This window comes from Alosa alosa, chromosome 1 (genome assembly GCF_017589495.1).
Source record: "Alosa alosa isolate M-15738 ecotype Scorff River chromosome 1, AALO_Geno_1.1, whole genome shotgun sequence".
Lineage (NCBI taxonomy): Eukaryota > Metazoa > Chordata > Actinopteri > Clupeiformes > Clupeidae > Alosa > Alosa alosa.
The window spans coordinates 12,253,167-12,279,466 of record NC_063189.1 but is presented as its reverse complement, the minus strand read 5'-3'; the positions used below and the strand labels follow the sequence as shown (position 1 = coordinate 12,279,466).

Sequence of the window (26,300 nt, the reverse complement as noted above, 5' to 3'; positions counted from 1 at the left end):
TACTCTTTGTAGCAGCGTCACCTGCGGTGTCAACCGCCAGCTATGGAGACCCATAATGGGGAAATGTAACTACTAGGCTACATACTGTAGGCTGCTCGGGCTCTGTTGTAATGACCGGTTTCCACTACCTCCTGAAATTTCTTCGAGCAGACGTTTTAATTATTAGTGGGTGCGTTTTAGTAGGTCGAGATCTCGAATATACTATAACGTGCTCATGTTTACATGTGTCAAGACAATATTGAGTGCACGTTTTACAAATTGTGGCCACGTTTAAGTAGATCGTTTACACAATGTTCTATAACCATGTTCACTAAATTGTGCTCTCGTTTTAATAAATCGTCCCCTCGTTTTAGTAAATAGTGCACTCGTTTAATAAATTGTGCCCTCGTTTTACTATGCTTAAAATGAGAGCTCAATTTAGTAAAATGAGCGCACACTATTGTAAAACGAGAGCACAATATAGTAAATTGTGTACACGATTTAGTAAACCGAGCTCACAATTTAGTAAAACGAGCATACGATTTAGTAAAACGAGTGCACAATATAGTAAAACGAGCGCACAATGTAGTAAAGCGAGCGCACATTCTCTCAACATGCAAAACATTTTGTGATGACACCTCTAGGGCTCCGTAAGAAAGTGACAGTGCACGACAAGAAAGAAAGTGCGTCCAAATTCACCCATTCTTCTCAGTTGAACTACTCCCGAAATAGCCTAGCCTACTCATCACACAGACATCACAAGTATCACATGAAAGAGCTTTTTCTCTGCTAATTGCTGTGGTGAACGGTTCGCGAGAAAAGTAGCCTAAATAATATAATTCAATTTAATCATAAATTCTACTTAAAGGAATACGCCACCCCTAGGTGAAATTGGGTCACTCCCCGCAGTCCCTAGAGTTGGATGAGTGAGCCAAAGCGTTTTATAGCCGACCCAGCCATTGTCCTAATCTAGAAATGGCCCGGTTAGCTTTAGTTTAGCGTAGTCGCTGTAATCTGGCGATATCAGCTAGCATGTCGTTGCAAAAGTGAATCAAATAACTCAAAATTTTTGTATAATTATTTCTCGTAACCTGTACATATCAATGCAAATTAACACAAAGGGATTTACTAGACCAATTTAGATTTGGAACTATTTTCGGACATAGCACCGGCAAAGCACCGCTGCCAGGCGCAAAGACATCACGCAGCATCTGTAAACCCTCAACTTCCGGCAATACACCAGCGTGACTACCAAGTTCTCTGCTACTAGGCTGACACTGACAGGTGGGCTTTCTCTAATGCGACGAATTCTCTAATGGCGATGAATATGGAAGATTACACGATAGACGAAGATGATGACTTTGACTACCAAGATCCAAGACCCTACCTTTTCGAACCGGAGTTCACTGAAGAGGAGTTGCGAGCTTTGGATCTGGGAAGAGAGGACGTTGCGACTAGTCAAGGTGAGTCGGATGAGAGAACGAGAGCAAACACGAACTGGTGGTGTGAGTGTGGAGTGTGAAAAAAAAAACTGAGGACTGCAGGATGGATCATTGCTTAGAAGTCGTCGGTAGCAGTGACACAAGTGCGGTCACGCTCCTCTTCGGGAGCGTTGCCCACCATCGATAGCAGTTTTCTATCCCACTCTGCACAGCATAAACACTCCATTTCAGTCGGCATGGGTTGGCACACACACTCCACACTCACACCACCAGTTCGTGTTTGCAGGTCTACTGCTGTGAATAGGCTAAATACAACTTTGATCATTTTTATAGCCCACTACTGTATAGTTAACTTTGGCCTTAGTGCCCTGGCATGTGGCGTTTGTGCCCCCCACCAAATATTCCCAACTGAAGGCCAAGTGGTCTTGCCCCTAAAATGGTGAAATTCCAAGCCTGGGGGTGACAGTCCACTCAGTCCACTGTTTGTGTCTTAATGACCGTACTGGCCTTGGCAGTTCTCCCCTGCCAATTCCAGTCCTCTGAGTTTGTGGATGTCTCCATTCAAGCCTCGTCTGGGACATGACAACTCTGGATGATGGTCATACATGAAGACGGTAGATTACTGTTTAAGTCTCGTCTGGCACATGATGAACTCCACTCCACCCCCATTTTTCATTATTTTCCTCATACAGCTGATCCCCTCCACTGAGCAGATTTTCAAACCACGGTCCCTGCTCCAAGCGCACCTGAGAAAAGTCTGTGTAATTATACTAGTCGTGATTAGCCAAATCAGATGTGCTCATGCAATCAGGAATGGCATGGACACATTCAGTCAGAGCAGGGAATGATTGACAGCATGCAGAAATAAAGGGGGAGGACTGGTGGGGAGAGGCAAATGATCAAGGTGCACATCTCAGTACATTTTCTGGTACACAACTGTAGTTAGTTTTTGAACATTTTCTTTCTTTTTCTTTCTTTCTTTCTTTCTTTCTTTCTTTCTTTCTTTTTTCTTTCATGTTTTCATCCTCCCCCGTTTCCCTTTTTAAAAACTATTTTCTCCAACATATCTGATGTTCCCCTCCAAGCTTATGTTGCTATCTTAATCCAATCAGACTCCACAGGGGGTTCAATTGACACCTACATCATATTTCACTGAGCAATACACACTAAACCAGATGAAATGCAGAGTGGTTCTTCAACCTTCTCCCTCTTAACAAGATTAACATTAAGCTCCCCATATATTTGTGAAAATAACAAGGAAATAAACATATCTTAATTTAGTGTACGATGAATGATTAATTTGGTCCTGAAACCAGCATGACAACACAGAAAGTGTTGTCCTGCATTTTCTGCTGTTTCCTATATTGAATACACTGTCAACCTAGATGTTCAGATTTGTACTGATACATTTGAAAATATAAATAACTTAAAATGTATCTAACTTGCACTGCGGTATATTTATCTTCAAAACTGTGTTAAATGTGAAATTATTACCCATTATTACCCATGGAAGACACATAACTGCATGTATGCATGTAGCCGTGGCGCTTCGGACTTGTAACCGGAGGGTTGCCGGTTCGAACCCCGATCGGCTGAAGTGCCCTTGAGCAAGGCACCTAACCCCTCACTGCTCCCCGAGCGCCGCTGTTGTTGCAGGCAGCTCACTGCGTCGGGATTAGTGTGTGCTTCACCTCACTGTGTGTCTTCACTGTGTGCTGAGTGTGTTTCACTAATTCACAGATTGGGATAAATGCAGAGACCAAATTTCCCTCACGGCATCAAAAGAGTATATATACTTATATACTATACTTATATGTCATACTTTACAGCCAAGATCATTAGCAGGTTAGCACAACCTATGTTTCAAAGTAACCCTTTCTGTGGACGTATTTCATAGACTGTGCAATTCATTGACCACATTGTTTTTCGCCATACTCATCTTTATTAAGTTTATTGTACAGTTAGACCAGTGATTTGATTGAACTCAAGCTTCTGAAAATCATCAATGAGAATCCTGAAGAGATAAAAAATCAAAAGCGTATAGAATTCTGCTCAACGGCTCGTTTGTTGGCAATCAGGGCATCTTCAAATGATCCACAGCCATTAAGGAACTCTTTTTGCCTCTTTTTTGACTCTCTCTCTCTCTTTCTCTCTCTCTCTCGCTCACTCACATACACTGTACACACACACACACACACACACACACACACACAGACACACACACACAGAGTCTTCTGGCCTTGGGCGTTAAAAGTAGAGATCAAGCAAGGCTTTACTTTTATATTTAACTATTTTTGATGGCCTCCATGAGCTCTGCATATTCCGTAGCCCTCAGGACAGTGCAAAGTCCTTCATCACAGCTCCCTCACTCGCTCACTTGTAGATCTTGTTTTCCATACACAACAAAAAGAGAAAGAAGAGGGTCAAAACTTTTCTCATGATACCACAGAGGATTCACACTTTCATTTCAAACGTAAGATATGAGACGCTAAACCAGAGACTCCTTGGTCTTTGAGGTTCGGCTCATGTGGTCTCAGAGGAGAACCTCTATATTTGCCATTAGCTTCATTATTGATCACCATGCGAATGCTCTATTCTCCCTATTTCTGGTGGTTGCGCTCTTGGGACTGTCTTTACATAACACACACACACACACACACACACACACACAGGCAGGATGTTCTGTTGTGCTAGTTTCTATACACACATATATTCCTTTTCTTGGGAAGTCTCGATTCTGAGGGAGGAAATTTCACATCCCTTCACACAGCGGATGGAGGAACCTGTCATTTCGTTCTACTTTTACAGTGGATTTGTTTTATTTTTTAGAGCAACTGATTTGGCGAGAAGTAGGTGAGTTTTTCTGTCTCTCTGACTGCAGCACTCTCCCTTTTTGAGAAAATAATTACTATTCATTAAAGTGAGCTGTCAGCTTCTGTCTAACCCCCCTTTGCTCAGCTCGGCCCCTTTTCCTCGATGTCCTTCAGTGCACGGCTGCTGTCATTCTGTCAGCCCTCCGTCAGCCTATCGATTCACACTTCTCTGCTGGAGCACGGGAAGTCTGCATGCCAATTTCCTCCTTTCTGCCTCCTTATGTTGACTGCTTCATTGCTTTTAAACAGCACACCCCCCCCCCGTCTCCTGCCCCTTAGTCCCCCTCACACCTAATGGAACAAATAAACTCCTCAAAAATCTTTTTTTCCAATGCAACCACACTTTTTTTGAACCTCTTTCGAAAAGTCTGTTTTTTGAGTGTTTTTAAATGCACAAGCTCTGGCAGGAGATCAGAGAGGGCAGCAGGATGTGCTTTAGCAGTGCGGTGCTGCCAAACACCACCAGACCGGCGTGTGCTGCCTTCTTTTGAAATCTGAAGTGAAACTGAAACTCAATATACTTTATGACATGGTTATATTGGACGGGCAGTTCAAGCAAGTTCAAGCAATAAACGAGAACAGCAAAAAGCGATGTCTCAGCACATATGAGGGATGCAACTGCCTGACAACTCTTTGATAGCCCCTGAAGTCAATTCTTGCTTTCAGTCAGAAAATGATGCACATGATCACTGGCAATATAAAATGACAAAAAAGGCAGACAAAAACACCCATTTGAGAATAAGCTGGACTGTTCGATAAATGGAATAGTTAATTTATTTACACACAGTACAGGGGGAAATATAGTCAGGGCCACTTTTTTATTATTTATTATAAGAACATGTACATCCTGATAAAACATTTAGACCAACAAATAGATTTGATCAAACAAGAGGAGTATAAAGTTCAATGTCTCATTACTTGGCCAAACATTTGGCAGGTTGGCATGTCTGTGTGAGTAGCATTATGTACACAATTACAAATAGGTGGATTGGTGTCATACCAGCAAATAGAAACCCACTGGCCGGATAGCATGCCGATAGCTCATGCTGGTCTCCGAGCCGTTCTATCTCTGATAGAAATGAGGGGAGTCTCCCAAAGGGTATTTACATTCAGCACTTTGGTTCTGGACAATCAGGCCTTTGGAAAGGCAAACCTATGTCCCACTCTGACAATGCACTGTAGTCGAAGGCATTTGGGAGGAATAACCTCAGTTTCATTAAAAAAAAACATCAATAGTGACAGTTTTGTTGGATTAAACAGAGCTTATTGAGTTCTTGCATGTACAAGCATTTAGCTGAAGTTTGACAGGGGAAAAAGAGTCTCGTCACAAATGTGTTTAATGGCACCGTACAGTAGAGATACTATGATCAAACACCAGTTTTAAACAACAACTTCAGTAGTGGCATAGCTGGACAGTTTTGTGTTTTTTTGAACAGAAAATGGTTGAATTAACAAAAGAAAGCAAGACCCGGCGTCCAAATAATTTTTTCCTGCCCCATTAGCTCTCAAAATCTCAACAAATCCATGACAAATTCACTTCTAACTCTTAATGTTTGAAGAACTAGAAAAATCTGACCAAAGATGTAATGGCAGACATGTCATTTCCAGTCAAATGGAGGGGAAAATATCCAGGGGTGAGTGTGTCTGTTTGTGTATGTGTGGAGGGGTGGTCATCCACTGCTGCCCACCATCCTGGATACCATGCTTAGCAACATTCGTCAGCACTGGCCGGTGATCCTAGTGCTCAGCGTGTGTCCATGCTCATGTTGTCTCTCTCCCTCCCTCTTCCCAGGTCACCATGCCACATCAGCCTGTCCAATTGGACTCGCTTGTGAGGATAGGAGCTGCCCAGCCATGGTAATGACCGCCTCTGAGAGCATCAAGGCTGAGCGAATGACAGCGCAATGCAGCAAATTTGAAAACAGCGCGAGGGGCCAAATACACACTTGTTTGGTCCACCCCCTGCTGACTTGAAGGAATTTAAAGTTTTATTGAGCATCTGGATGATGTGATATAATACTTTTCCTGGCAGGCTATGCATGATGGAAAAGCTGTTTTTTTTTGAGAAATTGAATTAAAGACTTGGATTTGATCCCCTTTTTTCTGAGAATACCCTCCTGTTGTGTACATAAGGAGCTTGGCTTGACGCGAATAGAGGTTAATTCTCCAATTTGCATGTAGATAGCCGCTACTCATAGGATACACACACTAAGTTCAACAAATGCTTAGGAATTTTGTAATGTAATGTAATGCCTTCATCCAGCATTTTATCCTCGTCCTTGTCAAAGCTTGTTCAGTCTTTTGTGAGAGTCAAATTGACGGTAAGTAAACAGTGTTAGAATTACAAATAGTCCCAGTTGCAGCTGAGCATGATTCTAATTTTACATTGTGCAGTGCCAGTATATCAAAGTAATCATGCCCCTGACACTCCAAACATCATAAATCTATGAACGGTAAAATATTCAAATACTTTATGATGTTAAATATCTCGAGGGAGGCAATGAATGTTTCTCAGGGTCTTGATGATTGATTGTTCATCCTTCAACACCTCTGTGATTAGCTGAAGTGTGGGGGTTCAGCTGAAAGTGATCCTCGGATAAACAATGTGTTCAGTAACTCTGTATGCTTCCCATCTGAAGAATTTAGTCTGACATTGAAGCTATTCAGAAAGAATGGGAAATGTGGCATAATGTGACAAAGAGGCTTAAATTTCCCCTGGGGATCAATAAAGTATCTATCTATCTATCTATCTATCTTGGTGTCAACTTTTGGCAGAGGCCTTGCCTTGTGCTGCATAATAGGACCACTATCCTGCTTGAAACGGCATATATTTTCCAATTCAAATTTGCCGCAAGAGGGTTAAAACATATTGTGTGTCAAATTTTGCCATATAATGTTCAACATTTTATGAAGTATCAAATTGGTTAACGTATTATGACGTTTATAAAACTCACAAAAATGGTGTGAATGCAGTTTCAATTGTGATTAGTGGAGTGATAAATGACCTCAGGTATAAAAAAAGGCTTTAAAAGAGAGAAAATCTCTTTTTTGGCACATATCCTGTCTCAGCATGCCAAGCAACTGAGGTGGCCATCAGAGGACATCCAGAGAAGTTAATCTGCCGTCCTAAAAAATTCAAAATCAAATAAGCCTGCTCCAGACCACCATTAGCTAAATGTGCAGCTTTCAGCGGGCTTGTAACCTTGTCATCATACAACTCTAAGTTTTATTTATATATTTTTATAGAAAGGACCTCAAATGCAAATCTGTGTGCATACAGACAGAGGAAATAAGAAGAAACTGGGAAATTCAGAATGAGATGAAGGCTTCCAGAGGCTTCCAGAGGCATACCAGGTCAGAGGCTGTAGTCATATAAGGTGAGTTTCTGTAATAAATAAAAGACTGATGGCACGACAGCTGAATAATACTGAGAGCTCTACAGTAAGTATCTGGTGGCAAAAGAGAGTAGCACCCAAAAGTGAACTCTCTTCATTGAGATCTTGGTTGTCAGCAACTTCTCACCAAATTCATTAAACTGGCAATGACTGGCATTATGTTAAAATGCTGTCTTCAGTTTTACATACACACACCCAGAGAAAGAGACAGCATGACATGACCACAATGAATCTGTACAGAAGTTATGATAGAACCACCAATATGATCGCAACAACAATTTGAGCTTTATAATTCCATACGTGTCATAATGGTGCTGTTATGAAATTCACCGTTAACATAAAAATATTGCAATTATGCAGCAAAACATTGTTTGCGAGAAAAACAAAAGATGCTTGGATGCAGATAGAAAAACGAGTGTGCTTCAATATCTGAACAAAGACTCCACTTCATAAGGCATTGGACGCTGCTCCTTTTTTCAGTAGATGCTTTTGGTCTTTGTACTTTCAAAAAGTACGAATTTCACATTTATAATTTATCCCAAAAAAGCAATGCAATGCAACTATAACAATTGAAATAAGATAAAGCAATATTTACAAAGCTGTCAACAGGCCTCTTCAAAACAATATCCTCAGTAGCATTACAATCTCAAAAGTGATTTCCTTGGAACGTTAAAAAACAGACATTTGCCATTATGTTCAGCATAAAGCAGAACATTTGGTGTAGCCATGTCTCTGAATACATCAGGGCATCTCAATCCAAATTCAAGATCAATTATACATTTCGCTGTACAGGATTTATCAAGATGACACAGAAAATGAAGAATGCAAATTTCATATCGATTGTTATCACTGTTTGACCGTTTAGCTATTTTTCTTTCCTCCTGGGCTGATGCTCTATGTGGTTATTCCATTCCAAACATAATAATGATAAAATGAAAAAATAACCTGCAGTGTATTGTGACAGAGAAAACAAGTGCTTCCCATAGCGATTCATTTTCTTCCCTTTTCCACCTCTGTAACATAATAATCAACAAGCAATCCATTGCAAAATCTCTTTTTTGAAGGCCTTTTTTTGTCCTCAGATTGAGTCTCAAGTCCAGAGATCCATTTATATGCAGTGTGCTATGACTCGAGGATGACAAATCTCCACTGTTTTGTGATGCCGAACAGCCAGTGTGTGGACAATCAGTTCAGGCCGCCCCCACACAGATACCCACACAGTCCTCCAGAATTGTCCCCAAACGCTTCATGTTTGCCTGCTCGCGGTTAGCGTGGCCAGAGACACACTTGTGAATTTGTTTTTTTGCACACAAACACAGACACACACACACACACACACACACACACACACACACACACACACAACACTCACACTGAAACACAAACAACACACACATGCGTGCCAGAGGGATTTGTCCAGGCTAGCTGCATAACTGCCCCAGCTCAGGCTCCGGGGAGTTGGGCAGCCTGGCGCTGAAGCTCTGCAGGGAGTCCCGGAGGCGTGCCACCTCGCTGGCCGACAGCTTGAGCCGGTGCCGGAGCAGGCAGGAGAAGAGGTCCAGGGGCTGGCCGCCCGGTCCTGGCGGAGACAGCCTGTTGATGCGGTCGCGCATCTCCAGCAGCATGAGGAAGGCGGCGTCCTGCGAACCCAGTGTGTACGGGTAGTCTAGCTGCAGGATCAGGTCCTTGATGCCCTCGGGGTCAAAGTGCATGCTGTAGCCGAACACTTTGAGGCTGTTGATCTTCATGTAGCCCAGGTTGGAGGTGTGGTCGTCCAGGTCCAGCGGCTCGTAGAAGAGCGTCTCGTTGGCGGCCGGGTCGTCCGTGACGATACGGCTGCGCAGGTAGATGTGCACCGTCTCGAAGAAGGACTTCCACTTGCTGCCCATCACCAGCGTCCAGTTCTGGCACTGGAGCGAGCCATCCAGCTTAGTTCTTTCCCAGTCGGGGAAGTCCTGCTGGTTGACTGGCATGAACCAGCTCTCGGAGTGGCTGCCCCCGAACGGGTTGACGTAGATGGCGGGTACGGGCTCCAGGGTGCTGTTCTTGGTGGCGCAGATCTGGAAGCTGAGGCCCATGAGCATGTGGATGAGGTTGGACTTGTTCTTGTTGCTCTTGAGCGTGAGAAGCATGCGCTTGCGCCAGCCCGGATTGAACCAGCTGCCCAGGCGCACGTCGTTGCTGATGTAGATGGCGTGCACCTCCATGCGGCTGTCCAGCCGGCCCAGCAGGTAGCGCGTCTCCGCGTCCGGCATGTCAAAGTCAAAGTTGACGTAGTGGTCCAGCGAGTTGGCGATGCTGGGCCGGCAGGCGCCCGCGTGCAGCACGCTGCCCGGGTGGCAAGCGCCGCAGCGGGTGACGTTGTCGGCTGCGCAGGTGGCGCACGAGGTGCCCTCACCCACCTGGCATGGCACGCTGCCCTGGCATGAGGTTGCCTGCTCGGACGGGCAGGTGCAGCTCCGAGTCTCCTCGGAGAAGGTGCCCAGGAGTCCGTGCTCGCTGCAGTACAGGAGCGACTGTGCGCGGTTCAGCCAGAATCGCAGTGCCCTGAGCGACAGACAATAATTACCACAGACACAATTAATCACAGCAAGACACCTGGCTGCTGGCATTTGCTAAATGGTGATGTGAATCAGGGGGAGGTGGAGGGGGGGGGTGGATGAGAGGGAGGAATTGGGGCAAAAAATGACATGAAAAATCTTTTCCACAACAACACGAACAGTCACTCAGGACCTGACCCTGGTTTTTATTGTCACGCAATGAGGCATCCTAGTCTGACCACTGATGAAGAAGGATTTTAATTGTGCACGGCTGAGCTCTCCGCTGACAGAAGGCAGCCATGTTCTCTGCGGCAAGGTAAAGAGGTTAGGAACTCACACGCAGGAGGTGAGAGAACGCAGCATTTTACTGATGTTCGCCATCAGCCAGTTCAAAGAGTTACTAATAATGAAGGGGTTTAGCAAATTCATTATCGAGCTACTTAGTACAGAGAAAGTCAACAGCACAAAGCCTTTGCACATCTCAGATACAGTCTAATGCAGTTTCCCCCAGAGGTTTCATATTTCCTCTGGGCCATTTATGTATGTTTGCAACCACTAAGAGGCTTCATTAAATTAAATGCCATGTTTGAAAAGTGTGTTATGCTAATTCGCACAAGCAACATTACATTATTTCCATATAGTGTGACTATAGGAAAGATAATGAAGTAGTTTATTAATATACACTCAGTTTCCCCGTACATGGATTTAGCCTATTCCAAGATAAAAACACATTTTTTTTCAGTGGAGATTTTCATTGAAGTTTTCTTTTAATCTAGGACTAAGATTAATCCACATGTGGGAAACTGGCCCATAATGTCCATAGTACTGTCGATAATTACATAATCTTTTTAGCAGAATGAGATCTCACACCTGTTTCTGAGGGTGCAAGATTCTGCTGAGGATCTTAATAGACTCCTTGCTGTGTAGGCAATGCAGTTTTAACAATATTGAATTCAGAAATTATATGGTTTTGCTTAGAAGTCAACCATCACATATCACTGTTAAAAATATTGTTCATGAGTAAAATCTAATTCTCATCTGGGGCCGATAGGGATCTTATAGGGATCTTATTTACAGCGGCGAGCAAAAGGGCACAGCAGGCTAGCCTTTGTTAAAGGAGCCAGACCCAGGAGGGGCCTGTCAGGGGAGAGTGGAAGGCTTCAAAGTAAAGGACGTTAACTACAACCTGTCACTCTCCTGGAGCACTTGATTACAGTGTGCCAACACTGACCACACACTACAAAAGGACCTCTCAATCTCCTCTCTCTCTTTGTCTTTCTCTCTCTCTCTCTCTCTCATGTTCCCTCTTTCTGTCTTACCTTCTTCAGGCTGTGTAAGACCAGTGTTCTTTCTCTCTTTCTCTCTCTCTCTCTCTCTTTTTGGTTGATCGTGTTGACTATGAAATAATTGTCTTGAAATGACAAACAGCCCAAGCATGAAGGGGCCTGGCAGCCTGGCCTTTTCTCAGCTTAAATAAACTCTAGATCATGTCACATAATTACCTTGCGGCAAACACAGTCATTAACGGCAAGGCATGGGGCTTGATAGGGAACGGGTAAATACGTTTTTGAATAGGTTTAAAGGCTATGTCGCGCTGCTAATGCTGAATGACAATGATTGTGGTAGTTACAGACGCTCCCGTTTTGCGAATGTTAATGCCTTATCTGTTAAAGACATGTTGGCATATTTAAAAATGCATTCTAATCCTTTGTGCTAACTGCTAACCACATTAACTTGCTCCCCTTAATCCCCGATCTGAACCATTTCAAGACTATTCATAGTTATACACTCACCCCCTGCATATAACATATGCAAGGGCATAATAACAAAACTGACAAGTGGGCTACCAACAGAGACCTCCAGGGCAATGATTACAGCTGACCACGGCTCACACAGAATTGCGCTGTTGGGGCGCGGCGGGAGCGACTGACTCACAGATTGACAGACAGATTGACAGACAGTAGCCTACCTCTCTCTGGGCAGGCTGATTCTGGGCTGCTTGGGGCAGCGCTTGCTCAGGGTGAAGAGCTTGCGCACGATCTTCTGGGCCTTGCCCATCACCAGCTTGGTGTTGGCCTCCAGCTGCCCGTAACGCCGCTGGAGAGCGCCGTCCGACGTCCAGAACCTCAGGATGGCCGAGGTGTTGAGGAACCGGTCTGTGGGCAGCTTATTCAAAAAGGACTTGAATTCATCTGAGGAGAGAGAGAGAGAGAGAGAGAATTTGTAAGGTAAAGTTATGTTATAAGTGAGCACACAGAAATGTTTTGATATTGATATTATGTTGTAAAATGTAAAATTATAGATTTTATATTTAATGTAAATTTGATTATGCATTCCCAAAGGAACATTTATTGTCTAAAAAAATATCTTTCTTTGTCTCATGTGAAATAAATCAGTTCTTCTTGAGATCTCAGGTGAGAGTATTTTGAGATCTTCAGTTGAATTTAAATTGGACCGTCTCAGTCTAAGTCTGATTTGAGTTCAACTTCAGATCTCATAAATCTTTTTTATCGTGCCTTATTTCTCCTAATGGTCCTTTAGGACAAAAATGTGAGATATCATTTCAAATGTTGCTTTCCTATGTGTTGCTAATTTCTATAAACACTATGTAATATGTATGTATGTTAAACTATTTTGTGAATTTCCCTTTTTTAAAATACGGTGATGCAGCACTATTAAAGAGAGACTTGGAAACAAGAAATTATACATATTTGCTACAAAATGTGAAGAAGATAATTAGGCTACTACAGTTATCTATTATTTGCTACTGATTATTAACATTTAGGTCTAAGCAATTAATTCTAACCAGAACCACAACAAAGGTAGCCGCCTTGTGAACACAATACATGGAAATATATGAATATGTTCATTTTGTGTAATTATTCCTTATACTGACCGCATGCTACCACCAAACAATGCATGGTAACTATCTCAATCTCTCTCTTAGAGCTACACTTCCCTACCACAGTGCTCAGTATAACTAAGACCCTGAATTATTTTCAAGCTCATTTGAAAAAAATGTCGCCCACAGCCATGGGTTGCTCCTCCAGATAGCAGGTCCAGTGAGAACCTAGGCGTAAGTGCTCTAAGGCTGACCAAGTGTACAGCACTCTCAAGTCTGGGCTTTTTTTTTCTGCCCACCCCCTGCGTGTTTCCTGTAGCCAGCAGACACACACACACATCCCCTTTCATTGCCCTCCTCTCCCGAGCCATTACAGTATTCAATGGTCCTGCAAGTGTGGGATGCCCACGGGTTCTGGCCACTACCAGTAAATGACTGGAACAATGTTAACGTTGGCTCCAAGAGTGAGTGAAGCTCGTTTCGCCCAGTGCCACCCCTCTTTTACAACTGCAGCTGTTGCACTCTGCTCAGAGGACCCCCTGAGCTTGGCAGGACGTGGGCTTGAATGGAGGGGAACACCATTACAGTACATCCAGTTCAAAGGAGGGCACGCTTCCCATGAAAGGTTTTTTTGTGTTTCAGATTAGGAGAAGACAAGGTGCTTTTGTTCTCATTAGATCTACGGTTAATTAAAAAAATAAATAAATAAAAAAAGAGACAAAAAAAAAACAAGAGACCTGCACCCAATTGGCACGTGTGGAAATATGCGGAAACAAAATTGTTTATTTCCAAGGCAAGCACGTTATGCATTCCCTACATCAATCGCCAGGCATAAACCCAGGGCCGACATATGGTAATGCAACCTCATAAAACCACAATCTCTCACCTTGTACCTTATCTGTGCAAATCAGAAAGCATTGACCTGCCTGTCAGGTGTCTCTGCAGTGCTAAGTGGAACACTGTGAGTCACAGCTTGGCCATTAATTGGTTTGATGGATCTCTTGCCCACCCTTTTCTCTCTCTCTCTCTCTCTCTCTCTCTCTTTCTCTTTCTCTCTCTCTCTCTCTCTCTCTCCCATCACCAACTTATTTCTTCCACCTCTCTTCGTATTCTTATCTGTCTTTTATCACCCATCTTTTCATCCCCGTCCCCTCTGAAGCCCCCCGCTCATTTCCCATCCTTCTCTCTCTCTCTCTCTCTCTGTTTGGTGTGAAGTTCTACTCTCCTTCGTCTTCTTCTCTTCCCTCCCTCTCTCCCTCTTCTCTTCCCTCCCTCTTCTCTTCCCTCCCTCCCCCTCTCTCTCTCTCCCTCCCTCCTCACTGTGAGAGAGTATTGCATTGGCATTCGGAGCACTCCTCTTGTCTGCCTATTCTCCTCTTTTCTGGCATTTATGACTTCATGTCCAAATTTATGGACAATTTAGCCCGGTTCAAAATGTGTCAGCGAGAAAGATGGGGTTAGTTTTCGTAATGAGCCCCACACACTCTCAATCTCCGAGTCAAACTGATCATTTAAATGAGAGTGAGACAGCAAAATGGCAGATGTCGAATCATATCCATTTAGCGGTAAACACCTATTAAGCATTGTTTGACATTACGCTAAAAGGACTTTAGCAACATATAACCCATTTAAATGACCGGGACGTAAGAAGCTTCCTGTATAAAATGTGACCAAAGTATTCCCATGACTGAACAAAAAAATTGTTGACAGCAAACCATTTTCATTGTGTATCATTTCTTTGTAATTTGCTTATGTTTAGTGGTCCAGTTTATTACAGATCTACACATACAGTACTGTATCTCATTCTCCACGTCCCGGGGGATCCTGCAAACTGATGTAGCAGTATTGCTGCCACTGAGCACAGACTATTTAGGCTCAGTATAGTGCTCATCAGTTCTACCACCTCATATCAAGATCTCAACACACATATCAAAACACAGGGCAAAAGCAATCCTATTTAAATTGCCTATTATAGTTTGGCCTTATGCTTTTTCATCTGATGCAAATAGGCTCTTCAAATTCATTATACTTGTAATGAACTACTTTGCATCTATATAGCACTAAAAATGCAATTATAATCTTCCAGTCAGGCTGGACTTAATGTGGCCAAGTTACAATGGAGCTCTAGAAGGCTGACACTTCTACTTCCCTACTACCTGATCTTGTAAGAAAACACATTATTCAGTATTTATATATTCAGTAAACTTAAGCACTAGCGGGATCATAAATGGCATCAAGGCTGTGGAAGTAGAGTCTGTTGTCCTTCGCCTTAGCTTCTGTATATATTTACAAGAAAGAAAGCAGAGCATGTACTTGTGAAATCTCTACAAGGGTAGAACGCTTTGTGGGGCAAAGTCTAGTTTGATGTCAAAGTAGAAAACAATGAGTTCAACTGCTAGCCTCTTCATCCTTCGACAGGGGTCCCTTTTTAGTTTTTTTTTTCCCCCTTCCTCCACTACTCCTTGCCTCCGGAGATGCGGACATTAATCATGGATTGATCAGAGGGTTTTGCGCTGAAGGGTGCTGAATTATGAGCAGTCTAGAGGAGCTGACGGCTGATGGAGCGCTGATTAGACAGCCCCTCCAGCTGCAGCACAAGGTGAAGGATCTCCTCTCAGTTAATCAGTGAAATGGATCAGCTCGGCTTTTCAAGTCATCACAAATCGCTCGGACCGCCCTCGCTGTCTGTTTTTGTAACGCACCATCCACAGTTTTGTGGCATTAATCTTCAACACACGGTATCACATGGCTACACTAAGTGTCTGCATTCTATGTACTTAGAATACATGTTGTTCCAAAGTGTAAATACTATTCTTTCTTTGTAAATACAATCTTTAATTGCAATGAACACCCTGTACCTAAAGGTACAGGCTGTGTATTGCAATTAAAGTTAGTAACATACATTGTGCTACTTAGTATTATTTATTACTAATAACTTAAGTACTGTAGGATATGTATTAACCCTTAAAGGTGTAGGTTTTTGAACGTTCTAAGTTCCGCAACAATTGAAGGTTCTAAAATTCTATGTTGAATTCAATGAACCCAGATATTCTTTAGAATGTTAATTTCCCAACATTCCCGTACTCCTTTAAGGGTTAAGAAGTGGGACCACTTCACTTTCCTTCTCCAAGTTCTGTATCTTTCTATCTATGACACTTTTCATTATCTTCATTTTAAAAGACTTGATGTGTCTATGCTGGTCTGGCCCAGAATGGCTTCCTTAGTGATCACTGCATATATTGTTTGGTTTATGGACACCTGAGTAGTGATTTGTGAAAAGATGCTGCACCAAAGTTGGTGTATCATAAAGAGCTTGCTGACGATGGGTGCTATTGATTTGCTGTAGCGTTGTTCTGTCTGCTGACGGTGCATTGGATTTGCCAGGGAAATGGCACCTGGAACTGAATTGCTCGGTTACAAATGAACTCATCAGAGGACCATAGAATACACATTTGCACTGTCTCACGTCACCACTGCCCTTGCCACTTAGGAAGCACTTTCAGAAAACAAACCAAATGCTAATCTCTTCCTCTAGAAGTTTCTTCAGTACAACTGAACTTCTCCCTCAGTTGGTGATAGTAACCCTAGGTCCATAAATATACCCTCTTTCTGGTCTCTACAGTAGGATTGCCATCAGATTATTGCACCCAAGTGGGTGCTTCTTTGAAAGCAATGCTTTCCAATCCAACCCTTTGGCTCCTAGAAAACTCGTAAGGAGATCAATCTTAACTAAACCCAATGATTCCCTCATTTCAAGGTTGCAAATGGAACATAAAACTTCTCCTCATCTTCACCTTGATCAATAGCTTTTAAGGAAATCCCCTACAGTGGTATGGCAAGATGTGTGGTTTTGAGTCTCTCTATTCCTCTTTCACTCTCTTTTTCTCTTGTGTGTGTGTGTGTGTGTGTGTGTGTGTGTGTGCGCGTGCACCCACATGTGTCAGTAAGTGTGTGTGTGTGCATAGCACAATGGCACTGAGCACTTCACATTCCATTAAATCCTGCAACATGACTCTCTGCTGTTGTCATTAAAGGGTTTATGTTGCATGCTGTGAAAATGGTCCAGCTGTGTAATACTCAATATTAAATAGTAATCCAATAATGGGTGAAATAAAGCACCGTTAGATATTGCGGCATGGTTACAACATGAAAGGTTATTAGTCTTTGGTGTTGTGTTGATGGCCTATTATTGCATTTAAAAGCTGACCACATTCAAACAAGAGTTGTGAATTTCCTCCTAAGTGGCATACATTATCGAAAGATGATCTCTTCATATAATGCTAAATAATGGGACTCTATTTAAAATAACACACTGTAACTGTTACAGACAAATAACAGATATGTCTTTTATATCACAGAATTTCTCTCAAGCTAGCGCAATTTCACCTGTATTAACTTAATTATTGTTTACTGAGTGTGCTAGAACTCATGTTGTTATCACCTTAGCCATATTGAACAACAATTACATAACAAAACATAACAATTACAACAACACTTTGACAGAAGATGTTCAGATAATGCTTCATGAAACAACTAGATGACTTGACTTTCATCTTTAAAATGCGCAGAGATTAACTAGTGGTGAAAAACTTAATATGCAGGGTTTTTTTTTTAGCTTAATTTACCTTCACTTAACAGCTTCAGAGTCATTGGAATGGTTATATGACTTTTTTCGGGTTGAATGGTGGCTGTCCCACTTCCCCCTAGCGCCTGTGAGTGGAAAAACCACCCTTGCAACTTTGGGCCGGCGGCCTCAGTATCAGGAAGTATAACGAGTGTAACAAATTGCTTTACTGCATTTAAATACACATGCATGCCAGGCACCAGCTAGAAAAAGGTAGCGATGGAGTTTCTCAGACATTCGTCATGACAGAGCCAGCGAAAAAGAAGCAAAAACCGAGAAAACAGTAAGGAAATTGCCAATACTGCATAATTGCCAATACTGTTTCTCTTTAAGATCACTGAGCTACAGTGCCAATACTGGGGGCACATTATACAAACCATTTGACACAATCCAGAGGAACCCTGCCTTTCTATTCAAACCAGAGGAATGCAGTGTCGTCTCAAAAGGCATTAAAACACAATGTAGCTAATACACAATCATGACAGAATTACATACAGGGGCACGCTCACTTTGTGAGAGGGAGTTTAGGGAATTTCACTTCACTTTAGACAAGCTGAGAACATGATTGTACATTCAGAAATGTGGCATTTGATGTTCTGTTCGGTTCTTTGATGCACACTGGGGGATCTGTGGAGTTTATAATATTAGATATTTTTTTCTCTGAACAACTGCAATAGCACAATTTAGTAATTGCTGCAACAAAACCTTAATAAGTAACAAAAGTAAACAAAACAATGCAAGTAATAGTTGGTTGAGGGGTATTTGTTGCAAGTGTCTGATGTCTTTCCTTTACTGACAGGCAGCAAGATAAAACAAAATAGAGAATAAATGTACCAACCAGAACTCCATCTTTTGAAGCCCAGTGGCCATATAGACCCATGGAGAAAATAATTCCCTCTCTGAGCCTTAAGCCGACTTTTGATATCATCTAGAAGAAGCAGCCAGTCTCTCTAGGAAGAGGTGCCTTTGGCCTCTTGAGTTAACCCCGGAGGGGGTTGCAGTGAGCCTGGGTAGCTGCCTTGCCCTCATCTAGCAGTACTTAAGAGGTATCATAAGTCTGTGTCACAGAGCCCATGGTACCAGCAGAAAGCCTGGGTGTCATGGGTAGGGTCACAAGCCACAGACATGACTGGATCATATCGAATGCATTGCCTGGGACTTTCCTCCAGTCTCTTAATTAGACTGCAGACTGCCTGGCTTGTATCAGACAAGGCGAGCGATAAGCCATTTCGAGATGATTGCAATGTCACAGAGCGAACACAACAGACACACAGTCGTTGCGTTTGCTTGTAATGTGAGCTACTTTTAAAAATGATTTTACAAGGAAATCTCCTGTTATTTCCTTCCTGGGCTCCAATGTTCACCCACCTACTGTCCTAAGAAAACCTGCGGTTTTTGCCTTTATTTGGATAGGACAGTGAAGATTGACAGGAAGTGAGTGGGAGAGAGAGCGATGGGATATGACAGCAGGTTGGATTTGAACCAGGGTCTCTGTGGACACTTGGACCCGTGCATGGTATGGGGGCTGTAGCCTGTTGCGCCACAGCGCCCCCCTCATGTCAGGTGCTTTTGACTCCTAGAATGCCACATGCCTTGCAAATGTATGGGAAATTATATGAATATAGGTAAAACTATGATTCAGTGCCTCACAAATATAACACTCATCCTCATACGAAAGTCTATATTTGAGAAGCTAATAATTATGTGCAGTTACCAGGGAGGCTGCCGTTCATCACTCTGGTGGGTCCTACACATTGGTGGTGAGGTATCCCCTACAATATGAAGCACTTTGGGTGCCTTGAAAAGGGCTATATAAATGCAATGTTTTGTTGTAATTATAAGTATGACTTCATTTAGCTTGTTCTATATCAAAAGTTTAAAGCAACACAATGCAGTTCTTCTACCTTAAAATAACACATTTTGATGCTCGATGGTGTTTTATGCCCCCAATGTCGTCTTCCAGGCAGCGCTGCCACCGCTGACTTAAAGGCACCTAACCTAAACCCATGCCTAACCCTAGTGCCTTCCAGGCAGCGCTGCCTTGAAGACAACGTTGGGTGCATAAAACACCAAGAAACACATTGCTCGTACACTTACTAACAATATGCAGTACACCTGCACTATCTAACGTTGTTGTCACGGGTATGAGCACAACCCTTTTTGTTGTTTATTGGAGAACTGGATACCCTCAGTTCCGCAGCACTACATGGGAATCCAGTACATTGGAAATGGATGAAACGGGCAATTCCTACTTAGTGTTACTTTAAGTAGGTATATCAGAAGTGAGGAAGACTTTGTTTCTTAATAAAGCGCATTTTTGGTGTCACCAGTTTCGAGTCACTATGACTCCAAGAAAAAACGGAGGGTTAATTGCCGTGAAGTGTACATGAATTCTCACACTACCCTGATGGCATCTCCGCACTGAATCACTTCACATGGCCATGGGCTAGGACGCTTCAGGCAACACTTTGTCAAGCTAGTGCTAAACATAGCTTTCACTTCTTTTGTTCTGATTGCATTAATGAGAGACATTTAATAGAGAACTAGGCCTGTGCCCTAAAACTCTCCCAGCGGATTAACTTGACAAACAGGTGACTGGCATGAAAGGTATTTTTTTTATATTTTATCCATTTAAAACGAAATAAATTCTGTTTCCAGAGATCAAACTCAGAAAGAGGAACCTACAGTGTAAACGGTTGTGGCTGATCCTGGGTTTTGGAAGAAGCACAATCTGCAGAAGCTTATACTACGCAAGAACAAGAGCTGCCACACCTGAGAGACTCCACTGAGGCCTTCTCACTGTCCCAACGTCTAAATCAGGACGCTCCTGCTCAGACCTGTCGATGATAACACTTTATTGAGTGGCCAGGGTCCTGGGGGAGAATGAAAAGGGTCCTCTGAAAGGCATCAGGCTGTCGCTGCACAGATTACTTCCAGTGGAGGGTGATAACTCATTCAGGAGAGATGTCTCACCTCACATACTCTTTCTTTATGTGCACTCTGCAAGCACTGTCAACTGACCTTGATTTTCTCTCTGTGTGTGCGCATGAGTGTGTGTGTGTGTGTGTGTGTGTGTGTGAATGCTAAATCTTTTTTATTTATCAATCAGAGCATATATTATTCACCAGAGTTGGTTCTAAGGAAGTAGAGGATACCTCCAGTGCAATGTCCTGTGACAACATACCAGCAATTATATGTAATTCTTCAGAAACAATAAGGGGCTTGTACCAAACCATAAATCTTTACTCTCACAGCAAGTCGGTAAACAGAGCTCACTCACAGCTGCCGTGGAGCACTCCTATAGCCCTGGGCTTTAGATGTGCTGGTTTGCGTGCCAGATTTTTCAGTAACCCTCCATTGAAGCAATTTAGGGATTTCCAGAGGGTGAGACCAATAAATGTATAGTTTCGGGATTTCATTCAAATAGATGTGCATAGATATTTTTTTAAAGATATGTTGGGTGTTTTACAAAGTGGTTAAAAGTTTTCCGTCAAGGGCTTTTGTGTGTTTAAGTAGGCCAGTGTGTGTTTTTTCAAATTTCAATTCAGGGTTTAGGTCTGTTATAGTCTTCTGCTGACAGATCCATCTTTTACCAATGCTGCACTGCTTCACAAGTCATTTATCTGTAATTGAATGGAAACTTTTGAAGTATCGAGTTCAGAGTGAGTGACCAACTACCTCCTCTGTCTCACTTTGCTATGGCTAACCGAGAATCTGTCCAGTCAGACTGCCCCCCCAGTACCACTGGGCATTTTGCTATAAGAAAATGAACTGAACCATTATGATGTATTTTGAAATAGCCCCCTAAAGTCAAAGCCATCGGAGGGGATTTTCTGTGCATTTGTCAGAGTGAAGTTTACATTTTGGCAGGGCACAGTGAGCACTCATATTGACAGCACTTACAGAGAACATCACAGTGTCCAGTTTGGTAGTAGTAATACTCCACGTCCAAAGCCATTTCTGCTCGTTTTTGACTCCAGGCTCTGATGTAAAAGCACATTCAGGATGGGCTGTGGAATATATTTCATATTGGGGGAGAGATCTTTTTCATCTCTTAAACACTGCCACAGACACCACAGCCACCATGCTGGGATGTTCTTCACGTATTATTCACAAACAAGAATGTCTGTTGTTGTCATGGTCACAGCACATCTCACAAGCCCCTATAGGCAGTAGTCCTGCAGTTGTTGCCATAATGTGCAGAAAATAACTATTTTGTGTTGGGTTTTTGTTTCGTTTTGTATTACCTGATAAAGGTGCATGAGATCAGCAGGTGAAAAAGGTATGTTCAGATTTGAAAAGATCCTAATTAGCAAGATCAATCAATGTTCTGCTTCATGTTACAATTTCGTAGAAACATAGACATGTTCACTTTACCTAAAATGATCAAGCTTTGAGCAGTTTTAATATTTGAAAGAAACACATGTCAAACAAGAAGTCTCATTTATTGTAAATCTAAAAATCTGTACTTTAATACTCACATTTTTAATATTATAGAAAATAAAACAATGGATGTGCACTCCAACCTGCACATAATGCCGCTTCAGTGGTATAGAGCCAACAGCAACAATAGTGTTCTGACTATTCCTGATATGCCTTTATACTAAGTAACTTTCACATAACTCTTGGAAGAATGACACCTATTTCAATTATTTACACTTCAATCACTCTGAGGTGTAAGAAATGCAAACAGAGGATAGGGACACTGGATTATGAGATTATTTTGAAAGATATTTCAATCATAGATATCTCATCATCAAGTCATTCAAGAGTTGACTGTGTAACAGTTAATAGTCTTTCTCTTGCTTTTCCATGCACTGAAACTTCCCCCCTACTGTTATTGTACTCATCTAGTACTGTACATAATTATTTACACATTACACAAAGTATGCAATATGTGTGTCCACAATGCTATACATGCACACAGAGATGTGTGTGTGTGTGTGTGTGTGTGTGTGTGTGTGTGTGTGAGTGAAAAAGGGGAGAATATGCATGTGTGTCATGTCTCCCCAGACAGACATGTGTACTTAATAGCACACCGTAGGTAATAGCTATGAGGAGTGTGACCTGAATTGAGACATCCCTCACCTGTCTCCGATTACCCCTTGTGGATTTGACGCACCCCACCTCGACAGGCACGCCGTGCCCACCCTGTACAAGACGAACTGCCATTGTCTTTCACATTTGTCAGCAGCGGGAGGGAAGACTAGCCTATTTATAGGGCCGTTTGGCAGGCAGTCACATTTTCACGTCTGATACAGTTGCTGATAAATATGATGTTCCTTTCTTTCCTTTTTCTGCCTCTCTTTCTAACACAGAAAAGTTTCAGAGTCGTGCACATAATCTAACCAAACCCACCTCCATTTGTATTCCTTTTCTCCTTGGCCTCTATAGTAAATTGGAACAATCGGACTTTTAAAATAAACAGAAATTGATATACAAAATCCTCGGTTAAGGTGATCGGAAACGGAAGAGACCCAATAACCTTATTTGTACCTTATCAAAAGTTTAATGTACCTTGGCATTCTGAAATTGTATTGTGTCCTTGGTCTCATTTTGTGGATATAGTTATCTTCTTATACAGAATCACTACTTGGATTAAAAAAAGAGTGGTTGTATGTGGCAGAGTATCTTTCCACCTCTCCCCATGTCTCTCTCTCTCTCTCTGTCCCCCTCCCCATGGGTGCTATATGTATCTGCTGCTGTGGCCTGAAGTGAAATAAGTATCAGCGAGACGCAGAGCAGGTGTTTTCTGCTCTGACATCAGGGGCACCTTCTGTGCTCTCTCGTGCGATACGGGACGGAGGGATCTGAGGAGTCCTCGCCGTGGACCTTGACGGAGTGAGTCGTCCTCGGCTGGGGACACACTGGCAGTCTGGGGTCTCCCAGGGGGACGGCAGTGAGCTTCAGGGGTCACTGCTTGCAAGGACACCAGTCTAGTTCCTCAAGTGTGGTGTGTGGGCTGGGGGGTTGTTGGCTGGGTGGAGAGTGTAGGGGGATGGGGTGGAGTTGAGTTGGGGGGTTGGGAGTGTTGGCTGACTGGGTGACAGGACTTCAAACACTGTGTGTCCTACAGAGTTGTGTCTGTCACCACTGTGCTGTCCTGATCCATGGCCTTGGCTGTCTACGGCCAGTGAACCCTGAAGCTCTAGAAGAGCAAATTGTAGTGTGTGTGGGATGTATTCTGATTCTCTGTCCTTTTACAAAGTTCGGCGGTCTTGTTTGAAATGCATCACACAAACTTTTTGTCTTTTGTGTGTGTGTGTGTGTGTGTGTGTGTGTGTGTGTATCCTGCATATATTTCTGTTTGTTTGTCTGTGTGGTATGAGATTGTGTAAGGGCATGGGTGTGTGTCTGTGTGAATGTATTTGGTGTGTGTGTGTGTGTGTGTGTGTGTGTGTGTGTGTGTGTGTGTGTGTGTGTGTGTGTGTGTATTGTGTTTGAGGGGGAGTGCTGGTGTGAGGCCTCTGATGGTGTGTTTGTGAGCTTTCTAGCCCTCAGCGCTGACGTGAGCTGTCTGCACTGAATGTGGAATCAGAGGGATCGAAGAATCCCAGAGCAGCACTTCTCCCCCCCAGGCTCAGCCCGCACTTTTCATGATGCCTTCATAATAATAAAAACCTTTCCCTATCGCCTGCCACACACTGGGTTTTAAAACCCAGAGTGAAAAAAAGGCAAAAGGGATTTCATCACAGCCTGTTGGCCTAACATGAATAAAATATGCAGTGCATTATGCACTAAAGATAAAAAAGAAATACTGTGGAAGCCAACATATCCTACAACTAATCGGTGGAGTCATATGGAAGCATCGATAGGACAGGATACATGCTATCATGAGACAAGTATTGATATGCAGGGTGTCAGACAAAAGTGAATGTATGTTGGGTTTTGGTTGTCCATGTCCATGAAAAACTCACATTAGCTATATCACCAACGATGTGCATATCAGCAAAATGACACATTAGTTAAAAGGCATGGACAAGACATTAGAGACACATGGACATCAGCAGGGACAGAGGACTGAGGGGAGGGGCAGAGAAAACAGAGGGGAGAATGAAATGAATGAGCCCTGTGTATCTCCATTTTATGGTGGTATGGTGTAAGTAAGGGATAATGTATAGAACGCCGGTCATTATGGGGAAAATAAGTCCCAAAAGGGCGAACCGGACCCCGACGCGCCAGCGGAGGGGTCTTGTTTCGCCCTGAAGGGACTTATTTTCCCATAATGACCGGCGTTCTATACATTATCCCGCTTATTATACGGCTACTTGCCAAAACAAAAAAATAAACTCCATGATATGTCTCTTTACACTTATTTGTTACCGTTTCGTCGTGGCTTTTGCTGAGAAACAAATAGTTCGCAACACACGCTGAGCTTGATTCAAACATTCTTTAGAACACAGCTGATCAACCGTCTGCTTTCACTTTTGAATGAAATTCCAAGCGCAAACTCCGTTGCCATTGACAGCGGTCATTCTTGTTTTCAGAGGTCCTTTCCCAAGAAATAATTCTACTTGCATTGTGAAGAGCCGTATAATAAAAACAATTAAGTAATGACTAATGGGTGACAAGGTGTTTTGGTAATGGTGGTAATGTGGCAACAACATGAAGTGTAGTGCTTCTGTTACCTGAACGCTGTAAAGTCCATTATCCTTATACCACTGTTGCAACACGTGTGTTGTGTTAATTTGCTGATGTATGTCCCACGTTTTGATCGCTAAAATGGTCTTGTTTGTAGAGCTACTTCTTTCCACCACATAAGATCAACTAATTTCTCAACTTACATAATAAACTTCCGTTACTACCGGTAATGCTCAAGTGTCAAGTTTATGCTCAAGTGAAACTGTTTAACACTGATGGTATGTACAGCATTTCTATAGTGGATAAATGAAGAATAAGCTGTTGTTGATTAGCTGTGTTATATTCGCTGTGTTATATTCTTCCATTATGTTTCCCTAAATATATTTCTGCCATACAAAATGCTTTATCAAGTAATAAAACCATAAATGGGCATAGAATCAGTGAAATTCACCATTGGCCGGACTTTACGGGAGCTGGTGCCAAGATTATTTGTTGTGCCTCCTCTGAAAGAACTGTGTCTTGAAGGCATGCTATTTTTAATTAACATAATGGAGCGTTTGAGACTATTAGGGCTTGAGTATGTGTAGAGAGGGTTGAGGCACAATACCTCTCTAACAGTAAGGAAATGTTGGACTTTTACAGCCTGAATTTATGGTGTGTGTACAATCAATCAATGGAAGTGCTGACATAATTCTTTAGCATGATTCCAAAAGCCATCCTTGTAATGTACACTGTTGAAGGCAATAAAACCGACACATGATTCCATTAAACTTGCTGGTACAATTCTTACCACTATCATAAAGAGTTATTGGAATAATAAAGGAGGTTCACGTGACCTAAGATTTTCTTGCACATTACCTAAAAGACCACCCATTTTCACCTGTGTTTCCCTAGAAGTTACAAATAAGGTTATAGATAGATAGATAGATAGATAGATAATATTTTACAGACCAAGCGTCACAGTCACACTAGGTTTTCCACTAGCCGCGCCTACCTCCTCACTCTCCTGAAGCTCCCGCCTCCT

The 26,300-nt window shown here is 42.6% G+C and overlaps 1 protein-coding gene across 2 annotated transcripts in view; it reads right to left on the bottom strand.

The window, feature by feature from the left end:
• Positions 1-5,093: 5,093 nt before the first annotated feature.
• Positions 5,094-26,300, bottom strand: part of brinp2 (bone morphogenetic protein/retinoic acid inducible neural-specific 2) — a 76,811-nt gene continuing 55,604 nt past the window's right edge. For both annotated transcript variants that reach the window (XM_048256967.1, XM_048256976.1), the window contains exons 7-8: positions 12,199-12,421; positions 5,094-10,236 (exon numbers count right to left, since the gene is read on the bottom strand). In XM_048256967.1, coding sequence (XP_048112924.1) covers positions 9,111-10,236; positions 12,199-12,421 — 1,349 coding nt within the window. In that variant the 3' untranslated portion in view covers positions 5,094-9,110. The remainder of the gene's footprint in view (positions 10,237-12,198; positions 12,422-26,300) is intronic.